The sequence below is a fragment of the Chiloscyllium plagiosum genome, unplaced genomic scaffold (assembly GCF_037043375.1).
Source record: "Chiloscyllium plagiosum isolate Xiang-an unplaced genomic scaffold, Cpla_swu_hap1 HiC_scaffold_17, whole genome shotgun sequence".
Classification (NCBI taxonomy): Eukaryota; Metazoa; Chordata; class Chondrichthyes; order Orectolobiformes; family Hemiscylliidae; genus Chiloscyllium; species Chiloscyllium plagiosum.
In genome coordinates, this window is record NW_028270155.1 from 81,116,629 (window position 1) to 81,135,299 (window position 18,671).

At 45.4% G+C, this 18,671-nt stretch overlaps 1 protein-coding gene across 3 annotated transcripts in view; it reads right to left on the reverse strand.

Moving 5' to 3' along the window:
* LOC122558656 (septin-7-like) overlaps window positions 1-18,671 on the reverse strand; it is a 99,695-nt gene that overhangs the window by 36,742 nt on the left and 44,282 nt on the right. The window contains exons 3-6 of one of the 3 annotated variants that reach the window (XM_087996119.1): window positions 17,805-17,911; window positions 11,387-11,478; window positions 5,134-5,268; window positions 3,601-3,718 (exon numbers count right to left, since the gene is read on the reverse strand). In XM_087996119.1, coding sequence (XP_087852245.1) covers window positions 3,601-3,718; window positions 5,134-5,268; window positions 11,387-11,478; window positions 17,805-17,911 — 452 coding nt within the window. Of the gene's footprint in view, window positions 1-3,600; window positions 3,719-5,133; window positions 5,269-11,386; window positions 11,503-17,804; window positions 17,912-18,671 lie in introns of all 3 variants that reach the window. The other 2 variants (XM_087996118.1, XM_087996117.1) reach the window with 2 other exon arrangements.

Consider the following 18,671-nt stretch of genomic DNA (forward strand, 5'->3'; position numbering starts at 1 on the left):
TACGTTCAACCAATATTGCTTCATTTGAGGGCCTCCTAAGATGTCATCACTGCTTACTGCTGTAGTAGATTCCATGACCAAAACTGTGACACCACCTCCTCTTTTAGCTCCATCCTGGTCTCACCTGAAGGTCCTGTATCCTGGAACATTGAGCTGCCATTCTCTCACTTTTGGCAGCTGGCCTTCACCATCTTGCCGAAGCTCTGCAGCACTCTGGCTACACCTCACCACCTTCCTTTAACATACTTGTTAGAAGTTGTTAAACTGCACTTTTGATTGTCTGACCCATCGCCCTATATGGCCCGATGGTCTTAGTAAGAAGCACATCATAGAGTCATAGAGATGTACAGCATGGAAACAAACCCTTCGGTCCAACCTGCCCATGCTGACCAGATATCCCAACCCAATTTAGTCCCACCTGCCAGCACCCGGCCCATATCCCACCAAACCCTTCCTATTCATGTACCCATCCAAATGCCTCTTAAATGTTGCAATTGTACCAGCTTCCACCACATCTTCTGGCAGCTCATTCCATACACGTACCACCCTCTGTGTGAAAAAGTTGCCCCTTAGGTCTCTTTTATATCTTTCCCCTCTCACCCCTCTAGTTCGGGACTCCACAACCCCAGGGAAAAGACTTTGTCTATTTATTCTATCCATGCCCCTCAATTTTGTAAACCTCTATAAGGTAACCCCTCAGCCTCCGTCGCTCCAGGGAAAACAGCCTCAGCCTGTTCAGCCTCTTCCTGTAGTTCAAATCCTCCAACCCTGGCAACATCCTTGTAAATCTTTTCTTAACCCTTTCAAGTTTCACAACATTTTTCTGATAGGATGGAGACCAGAATTGCACGCAATTTTCCAACAGTGGCCTAACCAATGTCCTGTACAGCCGCAACATGATGTCCCAACTCCTGTACTCAATACGCTGACTAATAAAGGAAAGCATACCAAACGCCTTCTTCACTATCTTATCTACCTGCGACTCCACTTTCAAGGAGCTATGAACCTGCATTCCAAGGTCTCTTTGTTCAGCAACACTCCCTTGGACCTAACCATTAAGTGTATAAGTCCTGCTAAGATTTGCTTTCCCAAAATGCAGCACCTCGCATTTATCTGAATTAAACTCCATCTGCAACTTCTCAGCCCATTGGCCCATCTGGTCCAGATCCTGTTGTAATCTGAGGTAACCCTCTTTGCTGTCCACTACACCTCCAATTTTGGTGTCATCTGCAAACTTACTAACTGTACCCCTTATGCTTGCATCCAGATCATTTATGTAAATGACAAAAGGTAGAGGACCCAGTACCGATCCTTGTGGCACTCCACTGGTCACAGGCCTCCAGTCTGAAAAACAACCCTCCACCACCACCTTCTGTCTTCTACCTTTGAGCCAGTTCTGTATCCAGATGGCTAGTCCTCCCTGTATTCCATGAGATCTAACCTTGTTAACCAGTCTCCCCTGGGGAACCTTGTCGAATGCTGTAGTGAAGTCCATATAGATCACATCTACTGCTCTGCCCTCATTAATCCTCTTTGTTACTTCTTCAAAAAACGCAATCAAGTTTGAAAAACATCATTTCCCACGCACAAAGCCATGTTGACTATCCCAAATCAGTCCTTGCCTTTCCAAATACATGTACGTCCTGTCCCTCAGGATACTCTCCAACAACTTGCCCACCACCGAGGTCAGGCTCACCGGTCTATAGTTCCCTGGCTTGTCTTTACTGCCCTTCTTAAACAGTGGCACCACGTTTGCCAACCTCCAGTCTTCCGGCACCTCACCTGTGACTATCAATGATACAAATATCTCAGCAAGAGGCCTAGCAATCACTATTCTAGCTTCCCACAGAGTTCTCGGGTACACCTGATCAGGTCCTGGGGATTTATCCACCTTTAACCGTTTCAAGACACTTCCTCCTCTGTAAACTCGACATTTTGCAAGATGTCGCCATCTATTTCCCTAAAGTCTATATCTTCCATATCCTTTTCCACAGTAAATACTGATGCAAAATATTCATTTAGTATCTCCCCCATTTTCTCTGGCTCCACACAAAGGCTGCCTTGTTCATCTGTGAGGGGTGAAAATGTGTTGCTGGAAAAGCGCAGCAGGTCAGGCAGCATCCAAGGAGCAGGAAAATCGTCGTTTCGGGCATGAGCCCTTCTTCCTGAAGAAGGGCTCAAGCCCGAAACGTTGATTCTCCTGCTCCTTGGATGCTGCCTGACCTGCTGCGCTTTTCCAGCAACACATTTTCAGCTCTGATCTCCAGCATCTGCAGTCCTCCCTTTCATCTTTGAGGCGCCCTATTCTCTCCCTAGTTACCCTTTTGTCCTTAATATATTTGTAAAACCCTTCGGATTCTCCTTAATTCTATTTGCCAAAGTTATCTCATGTCCCCATTATGCCCTCCTGATTTCCCTCATAAGTATACTCCTACTTTCTTTATACTCTTCTAAGGATTCACTCGATCTATTCTGTCTATACCTGACATATGCTTCCTCCTTTTTCTTAACCAAACCCTCAATTTCTTAGTCTTCCAGCATTCCCTATACCGACCAGCCTTTCCTTTCACCCTGACAGGAATGTCTGATTCTTGTTATCTCATTTCTGAAGGCTTCCCATTTTCCAGCCATCCCTTTACCTGCGAACATCTGCCTCCAATCAGCTTTCGAAAGTTCTTGCCAAAACCATCAAAATTGGCCTTTCTCCAATTTAGAACTTCAGCTTTTAGATCTAGTCTATCCTTTTTCCATCACTATTTTAAAACAAATAGAATTATGGTCACTGGCCCTAAAGTGCTCCCCCACTGACACCTCAGTCACCTGCCTTGCCTTATTTCCCAAGAGTAGGTCAAGTTTTGCACCTTCTCTAGTAGGTATATCCACATACTGAATCAGGAAATTGTCTTGTACACACTTCAAAAATTCCTCTCCATCTAAACCTTTAACACAGTGGCAGTCCCAGTCGATGTTTGGAAAGTTAAAATCCCCTACCATAACTACCCTATTATTCTTACAGATAGCTGAGGTCTTCTTTCAAGTTTGTTTCTCAATTTCCCTCTGACTATTGGGGGGTGGGGGGGGGTGGGTGGAAGTCTATAACACAATCCCAATAAGGTGATCACCTCTTTCTTATTTCTCAGTTCCACACAAATAACTTCCCTGGATGTATTTCCAGGAATATCCTCCCTCAGCACAGCTGTAATGCTATCCCTTATCAAAAATGCCACTACTCTCCTCTATTGCCTCCCTTTCCTATAGCATTTGCATCCTGGAACATGAAGCTGCCAGTCCTGCCCATCCCTGAGCCATGTTTCCGTAATTGTTATGATATCCCAGTCCTATGTCCTAACCATGCCCTGAGTTCATCTGGCTTCCCTGTTAGGCTCCTTGCATTGAAATAAATGCAGTTTAATTTATTAGTCCTACTTTGTCCCTGCTTGTCCCGATTGTTTGACTCACTTCTGTTCTCAGCTGTATCCATCTCAGATCGATCTCTTTCCTCACTATCTCTCTGGGTCCCACATCCCCACCCTTATTAGTTTATTGATAAGCTTAACCACATTAAAGACACACGATATAAAGATGACTTGTTGTAATTACCTGCTTCTTGAAGTGTTGGCACTCCTCAGGGGTGAGAGTGTCTGCTTTAGCTATGAGTGGAATAATATTCACCTTGTCATGTAAACGTTTCATAAATTCAATGTCCAAAGGCTTCAGCCTGGAAGACAGCACCAGCATTTAAGTGAGAGCTACAACAGGATACAGTAGCAAAGTATAACAAACACTATTTTCCGCTAACTGACTGCCAGCATCTACTTGCATTTAAACTTCTGCAACTCACAAATGTGGCGTGGGTACATCCTCAGTGCTTTCAGGGAGGCAGTTCAGATTTCTACCTTGGTAACACCGAAGAAAGAGTGTGTGTGTGTGTGTGAGAGGGAGAAACGATAATGAATGGCTTGGAGAGGCACTTGCAGGTGGTGGTGTTCGAATCTATCTGTTGTATTTGGACTTCTACATGGGGTTGGAAAGTGCTATTCAAGAAGCTCTGATGAATTTCTGGAGTGTAGCTTGTAGATGGTACACACTGTTGCTACTGAGCATTGGTGGTGGAGGGACTAGACGCCAGTGGAGGTGGTGACAATCAAGATAGCTGCTTTATCCTGGATGGTGTCAAGTTGGAGTATTGTTGGAGCTGCACCTGTACAGGCAAATCTGCAACTCTATCACACTACTGACAATAGTGCACAAGCTCTTGGAAATCAGGAGGTGAATTACTTGCTGCAGGATTCCTTGCCTCTGGCCTGCATCTGTAGCCACAGCATTTATATAGCTACAGGGAACAGAGTCATCAAAGGCAAAAGTAATCTGACTTTTATTTCTGATAGGGCATTGTGCAGTACTAGTGCTCTCTTGATAATATCTAATGAAATTCAAATACCTGTAGGTCATTTGAAACATGTGGAGTTATTAGATTTCAAGTGAGTAGCAATATTAGTTTCTCTTTGTTTATTTCTTTAACTGTGAAGATTGTGGACCAATATATCTGCATCAAATCACCAAAATGAGTTCAGCATTCAATGCAGTTAGTAATAGAAGATCAAGTGCACACTAACAAGTGAATATCATCTTGCTGGCAGATCTCTGTGGCAGTGCTTCAGAAAGGGTATTCAAATGTGACCCCATTTTATTTCACCACCACCTTCCCAAGGGGTATTTGAGAATGGGCAACAAAGGATGGCCTAGCCAGCAATGCCCATGCTAAACAAACAAATTAAACTTTTTAAAATATATTCATATCTCTGTAACTTGCACAAAAATGAATAAAGCAGCAGAGTAGCATTCGGGATATGATTAATGAAGTTTGCTTAACTCTTCGTGGATCATGGCAAAAAGCAACTTCTATTATTACAGCATTCATATTTCACAAATTCACTAGCCAGAGGAATATACAGTTTTGGAGGACACTTTGGTTCTTCCTACCCATACTAGCCCTTTGCAGTAGGGTCAGATTGATCAAAACCAGCGATTCCTGTGTTTCTGGATGAGAATTCTCCTCCCCAACCATCGTGCAGTTGAGAAAGACAACGCCCCACCCCACTCCTCCTATTCCCTCCCAGATGCAGCACTCACCCATGTCCAGATGGAGCAATGAAATATAAACAGCAGTGAACACGGGTGTCAGCCATTTGGCGGCGGTTAACTCGCGACTCAGAGTTGAGGAAATCTTCAAACTTGCTGTCAATGTAATTGATGACTGGCTGCCAACTGCACAAGAACAGAGAGAAGCAATGAAACATTCAGTGGAAGGACCACTGTGTGAATAGCACACCCCAGGACCTGTGCTCACTCTCAAAAACTGTGACCAAATCCACTAGATGACGTTCAAGGCTGGCTGAGGCATAGAACTTGCTCAAAGAGGATGCAGATAAATACCAGAAGACAGGTCTGTGATGCTGGTAGAGAGATATTGACCAGTACATTGAGAAGAAATCTTTTATTCTTGTGCTTGGAATCATTTGCAGACCAGAGGAAGGGCAAATAAAGGAAGGAGGCAGGAAAGAAAATCCTAGACAGGGAACGAAACGTCTGCAACACAAATTCCCAGCTCAGCGAACAGAACCACAACAATGAGCATCCGAGTTATAAATCTTCTCACAAACTTTGAAAAGAAAATCAAGTCAAGGTATTGGGAGATTGGAAGCTAGGATGGAAGATGTGGAGTAACACAAGGGAAGAAATGGAAATTAAAGCCGAGGGAGTGCTACACACATTTATTTAGATAAAGGTTTCTGGTGTTCGAACAGGCTGAGGAGTCCTTGACAAGATTTAGCAGCTATCCACATGTCACACAAAAGTCAGATGAATGGCTGTCAACAGCTAGACAAGAGGGACATCCATGATTAGGTCATGTCACAGTCCAAAAGGTAAAAACTTTAAACAGAATTCAAGTCCACACTTTTAGTGAGAACTTTATTTCAATTAGCCAAACCCCATAAAATTCTCAGCCCACTGATTACTAGCTTGCCATATTTGTACAACTAATTCAAACTTAATTAACCAATAATACACTTCCAACTTTCCTGGATGTTTGTAACACCAACTCAAGCAGCTTGACACCACGCAGGACAAAGCAGAACACTTGAATGGCATCACGTACACAAGCATTCACTCCCTCCACTACCAATGCTCAGTGCACACTGTCACAACTATCTACAAGGTGCATTTCAGAAATTCATCAAAGATCTATAGACAGCACCTTCCAAACCCATGACCACTGGAAGGATAATTGTAGCAGATCCATGGGACCAGCACCGCTGCAAGTTCCCCTCCAAGCCACTCACCGTCTTCACAACCATATTGTCGCTCCTTCGCTATCACTGGGTCAAAATTCTGGAATTCCCTCCCTAGGGGCACTACAGATCAACAGCATGTACCTGTGGACTGCAGCAATTCAAGGAGGCAGCTCACGACAACCATCTCAAGGGCAACTAGGGTTGATCAATAAACACTGGCCAGCCAGCCATGCCCAGATCCAATGAGTGAATTTTTAAAAATCCATCACCGATTCCCTCAGTTCATTAGGTCTCAGGTACTCCTTCAGACCCTATTAAATGAGGACAGATCACCTTTTTTATTTTTAGAATACTTTGAAATCTTTTTCCATTCCCAAATTTCTTTCATTTTACATTATCCAACAATGAATTGTTATCGACATATTACTCCTCCTCCTTGATCCCCCCACTTTCCCCCTGCCACCCCCATGAGCCTAAGCCCCTGACCCTCATCCAGTACATCAGAAATAATCTGTCCATTATGAGATAAACCATAAATTATGGCTGTCTAAACCTTATAGTTGTGTAACATTGGCTTATAGGTAGTACCTGACTCCTCACTATATTCTATAACTACTTCGGAACCTGCAAATTTATAATCCATGCCAAGCATCTTGAACAGTTTGTGCAATGATCATTTTTCCATCTATACCAATAACCTTCGCTGGGACTAATATGTCAACTGTCAGCAAAGTTACAAATGGTATTGCCATATTCATCACTATTTTGCTCATATTGAAACATATGTCTCTGAATTCATCATCGTCAATTCCCCCGCCACCCAACATTTATTAGTTAGAGATTTTGCCACTGATCCAAGTTCAGACCCTGTCTAATTTTTCATTGCTTTATCCAGAATAGTGTTAACTTTACTATGCATTTTGATAATGCAAACATCTGGTTCTTGGAGTATTGCACACAGTTCTGGTCACCGCATTATAGGAAGGATTAGATTAGTTGTGGACGCTTTAGAAAGGGTTCAGAGATTTACTTAGATGTTACCTGGTATGGAGGGAAGGTCTTACGAGGAAAGGCTGATGGACTTGAGGCTGTTTTCGCTAGAGAGAAGGCGGCTGACAGCTGACTTAATTAAAATAATCAGAGGGATAGACAAGGTGGATCATCCCTTGGATGATAATGGCTAGCACGAGGGGACATCGCTTTAAATTGAGGGGTGATAGATTAGGACAGATGTCAGAAGTAGTTTCTTTACTCAGAGTAGTAGGGGGTGTGGAACACACTGCCTGCATAGTAGTAGACTCGCCAACTTTAAGGGCATTTAAATGGTCGTTGGATAGGCATGTGGATGAGAATGGAATAGTGCAGGATTGATGGACTTCAGATTGGATCCACAGTTTGGCAAAACATTGAGGGCCGAAGGGCGTGTACTGTAATGTAATGTTTATGTTTCTTTCCTAAAGTACAATAGCGAACCAGATGGGTTCTTCCCAACAATCAACAACTCTTAATTCCAGATTTGTACTGAAATCAAATGCTATCATCTGCCAAAGGAGGATCTGAACTCAGGTCCCCAGAACACTACCTAAACGAAGAGACGTCAGAGTGCAGATTCATAGTTCCTTGAAAGTGGAGTCAAAGGTAGACAAGGTAGTGATAAAAGCAGTATGCTTGCCTCCATGGAAAAAGAGCAAGGTAGTGTTTCAAGTCCAGATGACACTTCGTCAGAGCTGAATGCTGTCCCTCCATAACACAATTCAGCTCTAAGAGCTAGCTTGCTCTTTTTCCATGGATGCTACCCAACTTAAGGTTTGATGGATCTTGTTTGTGCTATCTCTGGTCGTGACTTACAATCACACCTGCGTGCCATATTCTTGAAAAATTGGCTGTGAATAGGAAAATGTACCAATGCAAGGATATGCTTATGGAACAAGTATAGGAATTTCAGAACTTACTTTCTTTACATTGTGACAATACAGATGCGGCTGGTTGGCTCACAGATCTGACACAATCACAATTAGTCCTTAAAAATGAAGTTAAAAATCACACAACACCAGGTTATAGTCTAACAGGTTTAATTGGAAGCACACTAGCTTTCGGAGCGACATTCCTTCATCAGGTGACAGTGGAGGGCTCGATCGTAACAGAATTTATAGCAAAAATTTGCAGTGTGATGTAACTGAAATTATACATTGAAAAATTGATTGTCTGTTATGCCTTTCATCTGTTAGAATACAGTGATCGTTTCACTTCCTCTCACCCACTCCAACCTCTCACCCTCGGAACGTGCAGCCCTCCACTCCCTCCGTTCCAACCCCAACCTCATTATCAAACCAGCAGTCAAAGGAGGCGCGGTAGTAGTTTGGCGCACCGACCTTTACACTGCTGAGGCTAAACGCCAGCTCGCGGACACCTCCTCCTACCGTCCCCTTGACCATGACCCCACCCCCCACCACCAAACCATCATCTCCCAGACCATCCATAACCTCATCACCTCAGGGGATCTCCCATCCACCGCCTCCAACCTCATAGTCCCACAACCCCACACCGCCCGCTTCTACCTCCTGCCCAAAATCCACAAACCTGACTGCCCCGGCCGACCCATTGTCTCAGCCTGCTCCTGCCCCACCGAACTCATCTCCGTATACCTCGACACGGTCCTGTCCCCCTTAGTCCAAGAACTCCCCACCTACGTTCGGGGCACCACCCACGCCCTCCACCTCCTCCATGATATTCGCTTCCCCGGTCCCCAACGCCTTATCTTCACCATGGACATCCAGTCCCTGTACACCTCCATCCCCCATCACGAAGGACTCAAAGCCCTCCGCTTCTTCCTTTCCCACCGTACCGACCAGTACCCTTCCACTGACACCCTCCTTCGACTGACTGAACTGGTCCTCACCCTGAACAACTTCTCTTTCCAATCCTCCCACTTCCTCCAAACCAAAGGAGTAGCCATGGGCACCCGCATGGGCCCCAGCTCTTCGTAGGATATGTGGAACAGTCCATCTTCCGCAGCTACACTGGCACCAACCCCCACCTTTTCCTCCGCTACATCGATGACTGTATCGGCGCTGCCTCGTGCTCCCACGAGGAGTTTGAACAGTTCATCCACTTTACCAACACCTTCCACCCCGACCTCAAATTCACCTGGACCGTCTCAGACTCTTCCCTCTCCTACCTAGACCTTTCCATTTCTATCTTGGGCAACCGAATCAACATGGACATTTACTATAAACCGACCGACTCCCACAGCTACCTAGACTACACCTTCTCCCACCGTGCCCCCTGTAAAAACGCCATCCCATATTCCCAATTCCTTCGTCTCCGCCGCATCTGCTCCCAGGAGGACCAGTTCCAAAACTGTACAACCCAGATGGCCTCCTTCTTCAAGGGCCGCAATTTCCCCCCAGACCCTCCACCGCATCTCTTCCACTTCCCACTCCTCCGCCCTTGAGCCCCACCCCTCCAATCGCCACCAGGACAGAACCCCACTGGTCCTCACCTACGACCCCACCAACCTCCATGTACAGCATATCATCCGCCGTCATTTCCGCCACCTCCAAACGGACCCCACCACCAGGGATATATTCCATTCCCCTCCCCTCCCCTATCAGCGTTCCGAAAAGACCACTCCCTCAGTGACTCCCTTGTCAGGTCCACACCCCCCATCAACCCAACCTCCACTCCTGGCACCTTCCCCTGCAACCGCAAGAAATGCAAAACTTGCGCCCACACCTCCCCCCTTACTCCCCCCTGGGAACTCTCCTGTCTGTTGTTGTGTTCCCCAACTGGGAGGGAACCCTCCTGTCTGTTGATTGTTGTGTTGACAACACAACAATCAACAGACAGGATGGTTCCCTCCCAGTTGGGGAACACTTCAGTGGTCCAGGACATTCAGCCTCGGACCTTCGGGTGACCAGCCTCCAAGGTGGACTTCGGGACAGGCAGCAGAGGAAAGTGGCTGAGCAGAGGTTGATAGCTAAGTTCGGTACCCATAGGGAGGGCCTCAACCGGGACCTTGGGTTCATGTCACATTACAGGTGATCACCATTGCACTATACACACACACACACAGATATTCCTACAGACACACACGGACACAGGTACACACAGACGCGCACTCAGACACCCACACACACACTCACACTTGCACCCCCTCAAAGACTTAATTCTCTCTGCACTCACTACACACACACACACTTTCTCACACTCACAACCCCCACCCCAGACAGACACACACACACAGATAGACAAAGACCACATGCACACACATATTTTGTGGGGTGAATTTGTACTTGCAGAGTTACATTGCACTTTGCTGAAAAACTGCATACATTCATGTAGAACTCTGAGCTCAAAAACTGCATGAATTTATGTAAAACTCTGTTATTTCACTTTTTAGATTGGAATCAATCTAAACATCAGGTCATAGGCAGAGAACACAGGGGGCTAACACCTTCAACAAATTGTCTAGCTATCACCATTGTTAACAGCTAACCCGAGAATGCAACTTTAAAAAAAAGGTTTGTGATTTACACATGAAAGAGGTGAAACTATCACTGTATTCTAACAGATGAAAAGCTTAACAGACAATCAATTTTTCAATGTATAATTTCAGTTACATCACACTGCAAATTATTGCTATAAATTCTGTGTTATGATTGAGCCCTCCACTATCACCTGATGAAGGAGCGTCGCTCCGAAAGCTAGTGTGCTTCCAATTAAACCTGTTGGACTATAACCTGGTGTTGTGTGATTTTTAACTTTGTACACCCCAATCCAACTCCGGCATCTCCAAATCTTAAAAATGAAGGCATGGGTAAAGATACAAATGATGTCCACCCAGGATGCACAGCAGAACTTTGATGTCAGCACAGGATTTTTTCAATATGACTTATGACAAATTAGTTACAGACATAGAAAAAAATCAGAAATTATATTTCTTCACGCTCAAGATCTGGTTTGTTGGATGCAGCCATGCTTTTTGGATATTCCAAAGGTGGTGAGAAAGACAGTGATTCTCAGTGAGGTGAGGGAGGAGCAAGATGAAATGCGCGATATTTTACCTTCTGTCAGGGTTACAAACTTACCAGTTACTGTTGTCCACTGCATCTCCAAATCCTGGGGTGTCAACAATAGTCAGTGTGAGTTGCACACCACCTTCTTTAACCAGAACCTTTACCTGTTCAACCTGGAAATAAAGAAACTGCACTGAGGTCACCATTAAAAAAAGCATCAGCTATTATAGTGGTGTGAGCACGATGCAGAATGCTGCCAACCAGTAATTCATGGAGACCCCGCCTCCTTGGTTTACAAACATACCGATGAGAAGTAGGCCATTCAGCCCCTTGAGCGTACCCTACCTACCAATCAAGATCATTGCAGATCTGATCATAAACTCAAATCTACATTCTACCCGATAACCTTCCATCCCTTCGTTCATGACCTTTGAGGAAATAAAAGTCTCATCTCTGTACTGAATTTAAATGGTGACCTTTAGTTCCTGATTCTTGCACAGCGGCAATGTCCTCACCACATTTACTACGTCAAATCCCTCAGGATCTTGTGTTTCAATCGAGTCAAATCTTATCCTTCTAAATGCCAGTAGTTACAAGCCTCGTCTATCCAGCCTTTCCTTATAAATCAACTTGTCCACTCTAGTTATTAATCTGGCAAATATTCACTGAACTGCTTCCAAAGCACTTAGATCCTTATTCAAGAGGCACAAAACTGTACACACACAGGTAATCTCAGCATTGCGCTCTTAAACTTGAAGATAATCTATTTTTGTAGGTTTTTGTTTTAAATCCATCTGCCCAGATTTAAGCCGTTATTCAATTCCCTTTGCAATAAACAATAACATTCCACTCACTTTTCTGATTACTTGCGGTTCCTGCATACTGATTCATGTACTAGAACATCCGGATCCCTCTGCATCTCAGAGTTCTGCAATCTCTCATCATTTAGTTGATATGTTCCTTTTTTATTCTTCCTGCCAGAATGGTCAATTAAACATTTGCCCGCGTTACACTGCATTTACCCGATTGTTGCCGACCTCAACAGACGTATCAATACAGCAACAATGCTCTTCTTTTTTACTTCATTTCCTTTGAAATAAAGGTCAGCACTTCATTTGTCTTCTCCATTATCAGCTGAACTTGGATGTTAGTTTCTTGTGATTCATGCAAGAGGACTCCAAAATCATTGTGCTGCAGCTTTCTTCATTTAAATAATATTCAACTTTTACTTGTCCTGCCAAAGTGCATAACCTCACGTTCTCCCATATTATATTCCGTCCTACTCATTTTGTTTTTGCCCACTCACTTAACCTGTCTACAGGGGAACCTCGATTACTCGAATACCAATTATCCGAAAACCGGATTATCCGAAGGAGATCTCAAGGTCCCAATGGAAACATTACATCAAAGACTGGTTTCCAACAGTCATCGTGTCTTTTGTTTAAGGTGATTAGATAGGCACTGTCTCCAAATGACTGTCTGTCCGCCCTCTCTCTCTCCCCCTAAACTTTCCCTGGAGTTTCTGCAGAGGGGTATACCCTAAACCACCTCCCCCTCCCCCATCCCCACATAATCTCTCCAACATTGTCCTGTACAGGGCAAAGGTGGAACCTGTCAATACGTTGCAGTAAAAACTTATGTGCATGCACGCGCTATTTGGAGACTTACCACACAAAGGCAACTCCAACAGCAGCAGTCTTGTTGTTGGTGTACAGTCCGGCTGCCCCGGAGAGGGGGCGGGGGGCAGTGTTGGACGGGGTGGGGGTTTCGATGGGCTGGGGGGGAGGGGGGGTGGGGGTGTTGGGGGCACTGTGGGGGGTGGTGTAGGACAGTGTTGGGGGGGCATGGGGGCGGTGTCGGACAGGGTTGGGGAGTGGAATTGGGGGTGGGGTCTCGCGTGCTCTGTGCTACTACCTCGTCTCCTGAATGGGGAGCAGACTTTAAAAACTCCGAGCCCCCAGAGGAATAGCATTTAATCGATTAATTGAATAATCGATTATCCAAACGAAATAGTGCCCGCCCATCTTGTTCGGATAATCGAGCTTCCCCTGTATATCCCTCTGTAGATTCTGTGCGTCATCCTGACCACTTGCTTTCTCACCTATTTTTGTGTCATCCGCAAACCTGGCTGTATTACATTCACTTCTACTTCTGTCTCTCTCGGGGGTGTCAGTCTGTTTCTGACTGTGTGTGGAACTGCTGCTCTCGATGTCTCCTTCTTTGTCTGCTCTTTATTTCTCTCTGCCTATGGGGTGCTAGTCTGTCTCTCTCTATGTACAATATTATCTTGGTTTCTCACATCATGTCATAGACCTGTGCCGCACATAAACAGACCCTTCAGTCCAACTCGTCTATGCCGACTAGATATCCTAAATTAATCTAGTTCCATTTGCCAACATTTGGCCCATATTCCTGCCCTTCCTATTCTTATACCAATTCAGCTGCCTTTTACATGTTATAATTAACCAACCTCCACATTTCGTCTGGCAGCTCGTTCTATACATGCACCACTCTTAGAAAAAGTTGCCCGAGGTCCCTCTCAACTTAAAGCTATGCCCTCTAGTTCTGGACTCCCGCACCCTAGGGAAAAGACCTTGGCTATTCATCCTATCTATCTCCTCATGATTTTATAAATTTTTATCACGCCACCGACATTCCAGGCAAAATAGCCCCAGAAAATTCAGCCTCTCCCTATAGTGGGCGGCACGGTGGTTAGCACTGCTGCCTCACAGCGCCTGAGACCCGGGTTCAATTCCCGCCTCAGGCGACTGACTGTGTGGAGTTTGCACGTTCTCCCCGTGTCTGCGTGGGTTTCCTCCGGGTGCTCCGGTTTCCTCCCACAGTCCAAAGATGTGCAGGTCAGGTGAATTGGCCATGCTAAATTGCCCGTAGTGTTAGGTAAGGGGTAAATGTAGGGGTATGGGTGGGTTGCGCTTCGGCGGGTCGGTGTGGACTTGTTGGGCCAAAGGGCCTGTTTCCACACTGTAATGTAATCTAATCTAATAGCTCAAAGCTTCCAACTCTGGCAACATACTTTTAAGTCTTTTCTGAACCCTTACAAGTTTCACAAAGTTTTTCCTATAGCAGGGAGAGCAGAATTGAATGCAGTATTTTAAAAGTAGCCTAACCTCGACAGCTGCAACATGACCTCCCAACTTCTATACTCAATGCACTGAACAATGAAAGCAAGCATATCAACTGCCTTTTTCACTCTTCTTTCGACCTTTGACTCCACTTTAAAGGGGCTATGAGGTCTCTTTGTTCAGCAACACTCCCTCGGACCTTACCATGAAGTGTATAAGTCCTGCCCTGATTTGCCTTCCCAAAATGCAGCACCTCACATTTATCAAAATTAAATAATCTCTGGTGATATATTGGGGAGTGTGGATCTGGGTGTCCTTGCCCACCAAATTGGCAGCTACAGCAAGACATTAGGAAGACAAATGGTATGTTAGTCTTCATTGCAAGAGGATTTGAGTTTAAGTCTCTGAAATCAAAATCTTTACAGCATGGAAGCAGGCCATTTTGCCCATCAATTCCACACTGACCATCCCACTCAGACCCAGCCCGCAACCCTATCCCTATAACACTATTTTCCACAGATAAACCACCTAGCCTGTAGACTCCTGGACACCACGGGCAATTTAGCACCATCAACCCACCTGATTTTCCAAGTCCGCCTTCTTCCTTAACCGAGAATTCTCCAGCACCGTAGTTGACAGGACCCTCAGCCAGGTTCGATGTGCACAACAATGAAAGGTACCCCTTGTCCTCACCTATCATCCCACCAGCATTCACACAAACAGGATCATTAGCTGCCATTTTTGCCATGCCCAGATACACATTCCCCTCCCATCATGTCAGCCTTTCACAAGGACCCTTATCTCTGGGTCACCCTGGTCCACTCCTCTTTCACACTACCATCCAAAACTCCACAGCCCCTTCCCCTGCAACCGCAGAAGTTGTAACATTGGCACATTTACTCCCTTCTTCCTCAATATCCAAAGACCCAAACACACCTTCCAGGTGAAGCAGCGCTTTATCTGCACTTCACTCATTCTACTCTGGTGAGTATTCGCTGCTCATAATGAGGTCTCTTCTACACTAGAGGAATGAAATACAGGCTGACTGCTTCACAGAACATTAATGTTCTGGCCAGGAACAAAAACCCACCTGGTTCCAGATGCTTGCTATTTCAACATGCCACCTTGTTCCCTGGCCAAAATCTTTGTCTAAGACTTGCTGCAGTGCTTCAGTGAAGTTCTGCACAAACTGAAAGAACAGCACCTCATTTTCCACTTGGGAACTCTACAGCCTTCTGGACTTAACAGCAAGTTCAACAATCTTCGGGCTTGAGGTACCTTCTCCCATATCCTTACACCAACCCCCACATACCAGGTCTTGTTCTCACTTGTGTGGTGCTGGACAAGCACAGCAGGTAAGGCAGCATCCAAGGAGCACCACACTCTTGACTCTAATTTCCAGCATCTGCAGTACTCACTTTCACCTCGTTATCACATGGTCTGCTATTACACACAGGAGAAAGTGAGGACTGCAGATGCTGGAGATCAGAGCTGAAAATGTGTTGCTGGAAAAGCGCAGGTCAGGCAGCATCCAAGGAGCAGGAGAATCGATGTTTCGGGCATGAGCCCTTCTTCAGGATTCCTGAAGAAGGGCTCATGCCCGAAACGTCGATTCTCCTGCTCCTTGGATGCTGCCTGACCTGCTGCGCTTTTCCAGCAACACATTTTCAGCTGCTATTACACACAACCCATTATTCACACAAAGCACTAATAGTCTCCATTAGCAGCCATTCATTCTCCTAAACTGACGGTTCTCCACTCGTCTGTCTGTCCAACTGTTCTTCCATCTCTTTGGGCTCTATCTCTGCCTATTGTTTACTGCTTACCCCCTCCCTCCACACTATCTTTAGCATTAAAACAACATTTTCCTTGCTACCATCAGTGCTGTGAAGGGTCAACTGACCTAAAACTATGATTTCTCTCCACAGATGCTGCCAGATCTGTTGAGATTTTCCAGCAATTTCTGTTTTTGTTCCCGGAGGATTGCACAGTTTTTGTCTCCCCACCGAACAGAGGACATATCTGCCATAGTAGGAGTACAGGGGAGGTTCTGGGGCTTTGTAGGACTATCTGATCAGAAGAGATTAGTTGGACTGAGACCAAAAGAGAAAAAGGGTCAGTTAGACTTGAAACGTCAGCTCTTTTCTCTCCTTACAGATGCTGCCAGACCTGCTGAGATTTTTCAGCATTTTCTCTTTTGTTTGGACTGAGCCTGTATTTGTTTGATTTAAGAATGAGAGGAACTGATCAAAACTATAAAATTCCACCAGAAATGGACACATTAGATTAGATTAGGTGCAGGAACAATGATTGCCCTGATTGAGGGAATCAAGAACCACAGCCCACAGTATCAGGATAGATGGTAGGCCATTTAGGATACCCTTTTCACTCAGTTGGTGGTAAACGTGTATCATTCCAAGAATGATAGGTTCAGATCAACTATGACCTCATAGGATGTTGCCTGGTATGGACAGCGTTAGCTATGAAGAGAGGTTGAGTAGATTAGCATTAGTTTCATAAGAAAGTCGGAGATTTTGGGTGGACCTGACTGGGGCCTACAAAATCATGAGAGGTATAGACAGGGTGGATAGCAAGAAGCTCCCCCCCCCCCCCCCCCCCCCCCGAGTGAGGGACGCAATTACTAGGGGTCACGAGTTCAAGGTGAAAGAGGGAACATTTAAAGGAAATGTGCGTGGAAAGTTCTTTATGCAGACAGTGGTGGGTACCTGGAACGTGTCACCAGAGGAAATGGTAGAGACAGGCATGATTAGATTACTTACAGTGTGGAAACAGACCCTTCGTCCCAACAAGTCCACACCGACCCCACCCAGACCCATTCCCCTACATTCACCCCTTCACCTAACACTACATGGCCAATTCACCTGACCTGCATATTTTTGGATTGTGGGAGGAAACCGGAGCACCTGGAGGAAACCCACGCAGACACGGGGAGAATGTGCAAACTCCACACAGTCAGTCGCCTGAGGCGGGAATTGAACCTGGGTCTCTGTCGCTGTGAGGCAGCAGTGCTAACCACTGTGCCACCATATCGCCCATTTAAATCATGGCATCATTTAAGACATAATTGGACAGATACATAAATGGGCTGGGAACAGAGGGATACAGATCCTTGGAAAATAGGCGACAGATTTTGATAGAGGATCTGGATCAGTGCAGGCTTGGAGGGCCGAAGGGGCTGTTCATGTACTGTATTCTACTTTGTTCTATCATTGAATGCATGAATGGGCCAGAGGAGCTGATTGGTCTCAGCCTGCTCAGAAAGCCAACAACTATACATGTGGACACACACACACACAAACATATGCACAAACCAATCTGTACAAACCCACGTGAACACATGCCCACGAACACACAGGTGCACACCTGCACATGAAAACATCATTCACCTGGACAGTCTTCTTGATCCTGAGGGAGGGCCCAGGGTATTCCTTGGAGTACAAGTCTGACAGGAAGAGCGAATTGATCAAAGTTGATTTGCCAAGTCCTGATTCCCCTATTAGGGAAGATAAAAGGTGAAGATCAGTCAACAACAACCCAAAGAGAGTGAGCTCATCACCAAGATATGGCTCTTAGCATCCAGACCTTTAGTTCCTGCAGCAGAAAATAGAGTTTATGGCAGGGTGCTTCAGGAAGCTACAGGAACAGTGTTTGTTCTGAAGTAAAAACTCTCCCTGCTGTAAGCTTCCCATAACATAATGAGCTCAGAATGTGGGAAGCACATCCAGTCAACAGAATGGATTACATCATAACAGGCCATTCGGCCCCATTGTGTCTGCATCAACTGTCCAATGAGAATCTCACTTGCTGCCATTGTCCTGCCTTCTTACCACAACTCTGCATATTGTTTCTTTTGAAGTAGCTCTTTCCCAAATGCCTCCCCACTCTCAAGACTGCACATTCCAGATCTGAACCACTCACTGTGTGAAAATGTTTTCTTTATTTCTTTTACTAACTACCTTGAACTTCATTCTCAATCATTTCACAAGTGGGAAGTTTCTTCCCATCCACTCTGTACATGCTCCATATGATTTTTACACATCTCAATTAATCTCCTCTCAACCTAGATTAGATTAGATTACTTACAGTGTGGAAACAGGCCCTTCGGCCCAACAAGTCCACACCGACCTGCCGAAGTGTAACCCACCCAGACCCATTCTCCTACATTTACCCCTTCACCTAACACTACGGGCAATTTAGCATGGTCAATTCACCTAACCCCTGCACATTTTTGGATTGTGGGAGGAAACCGGAGC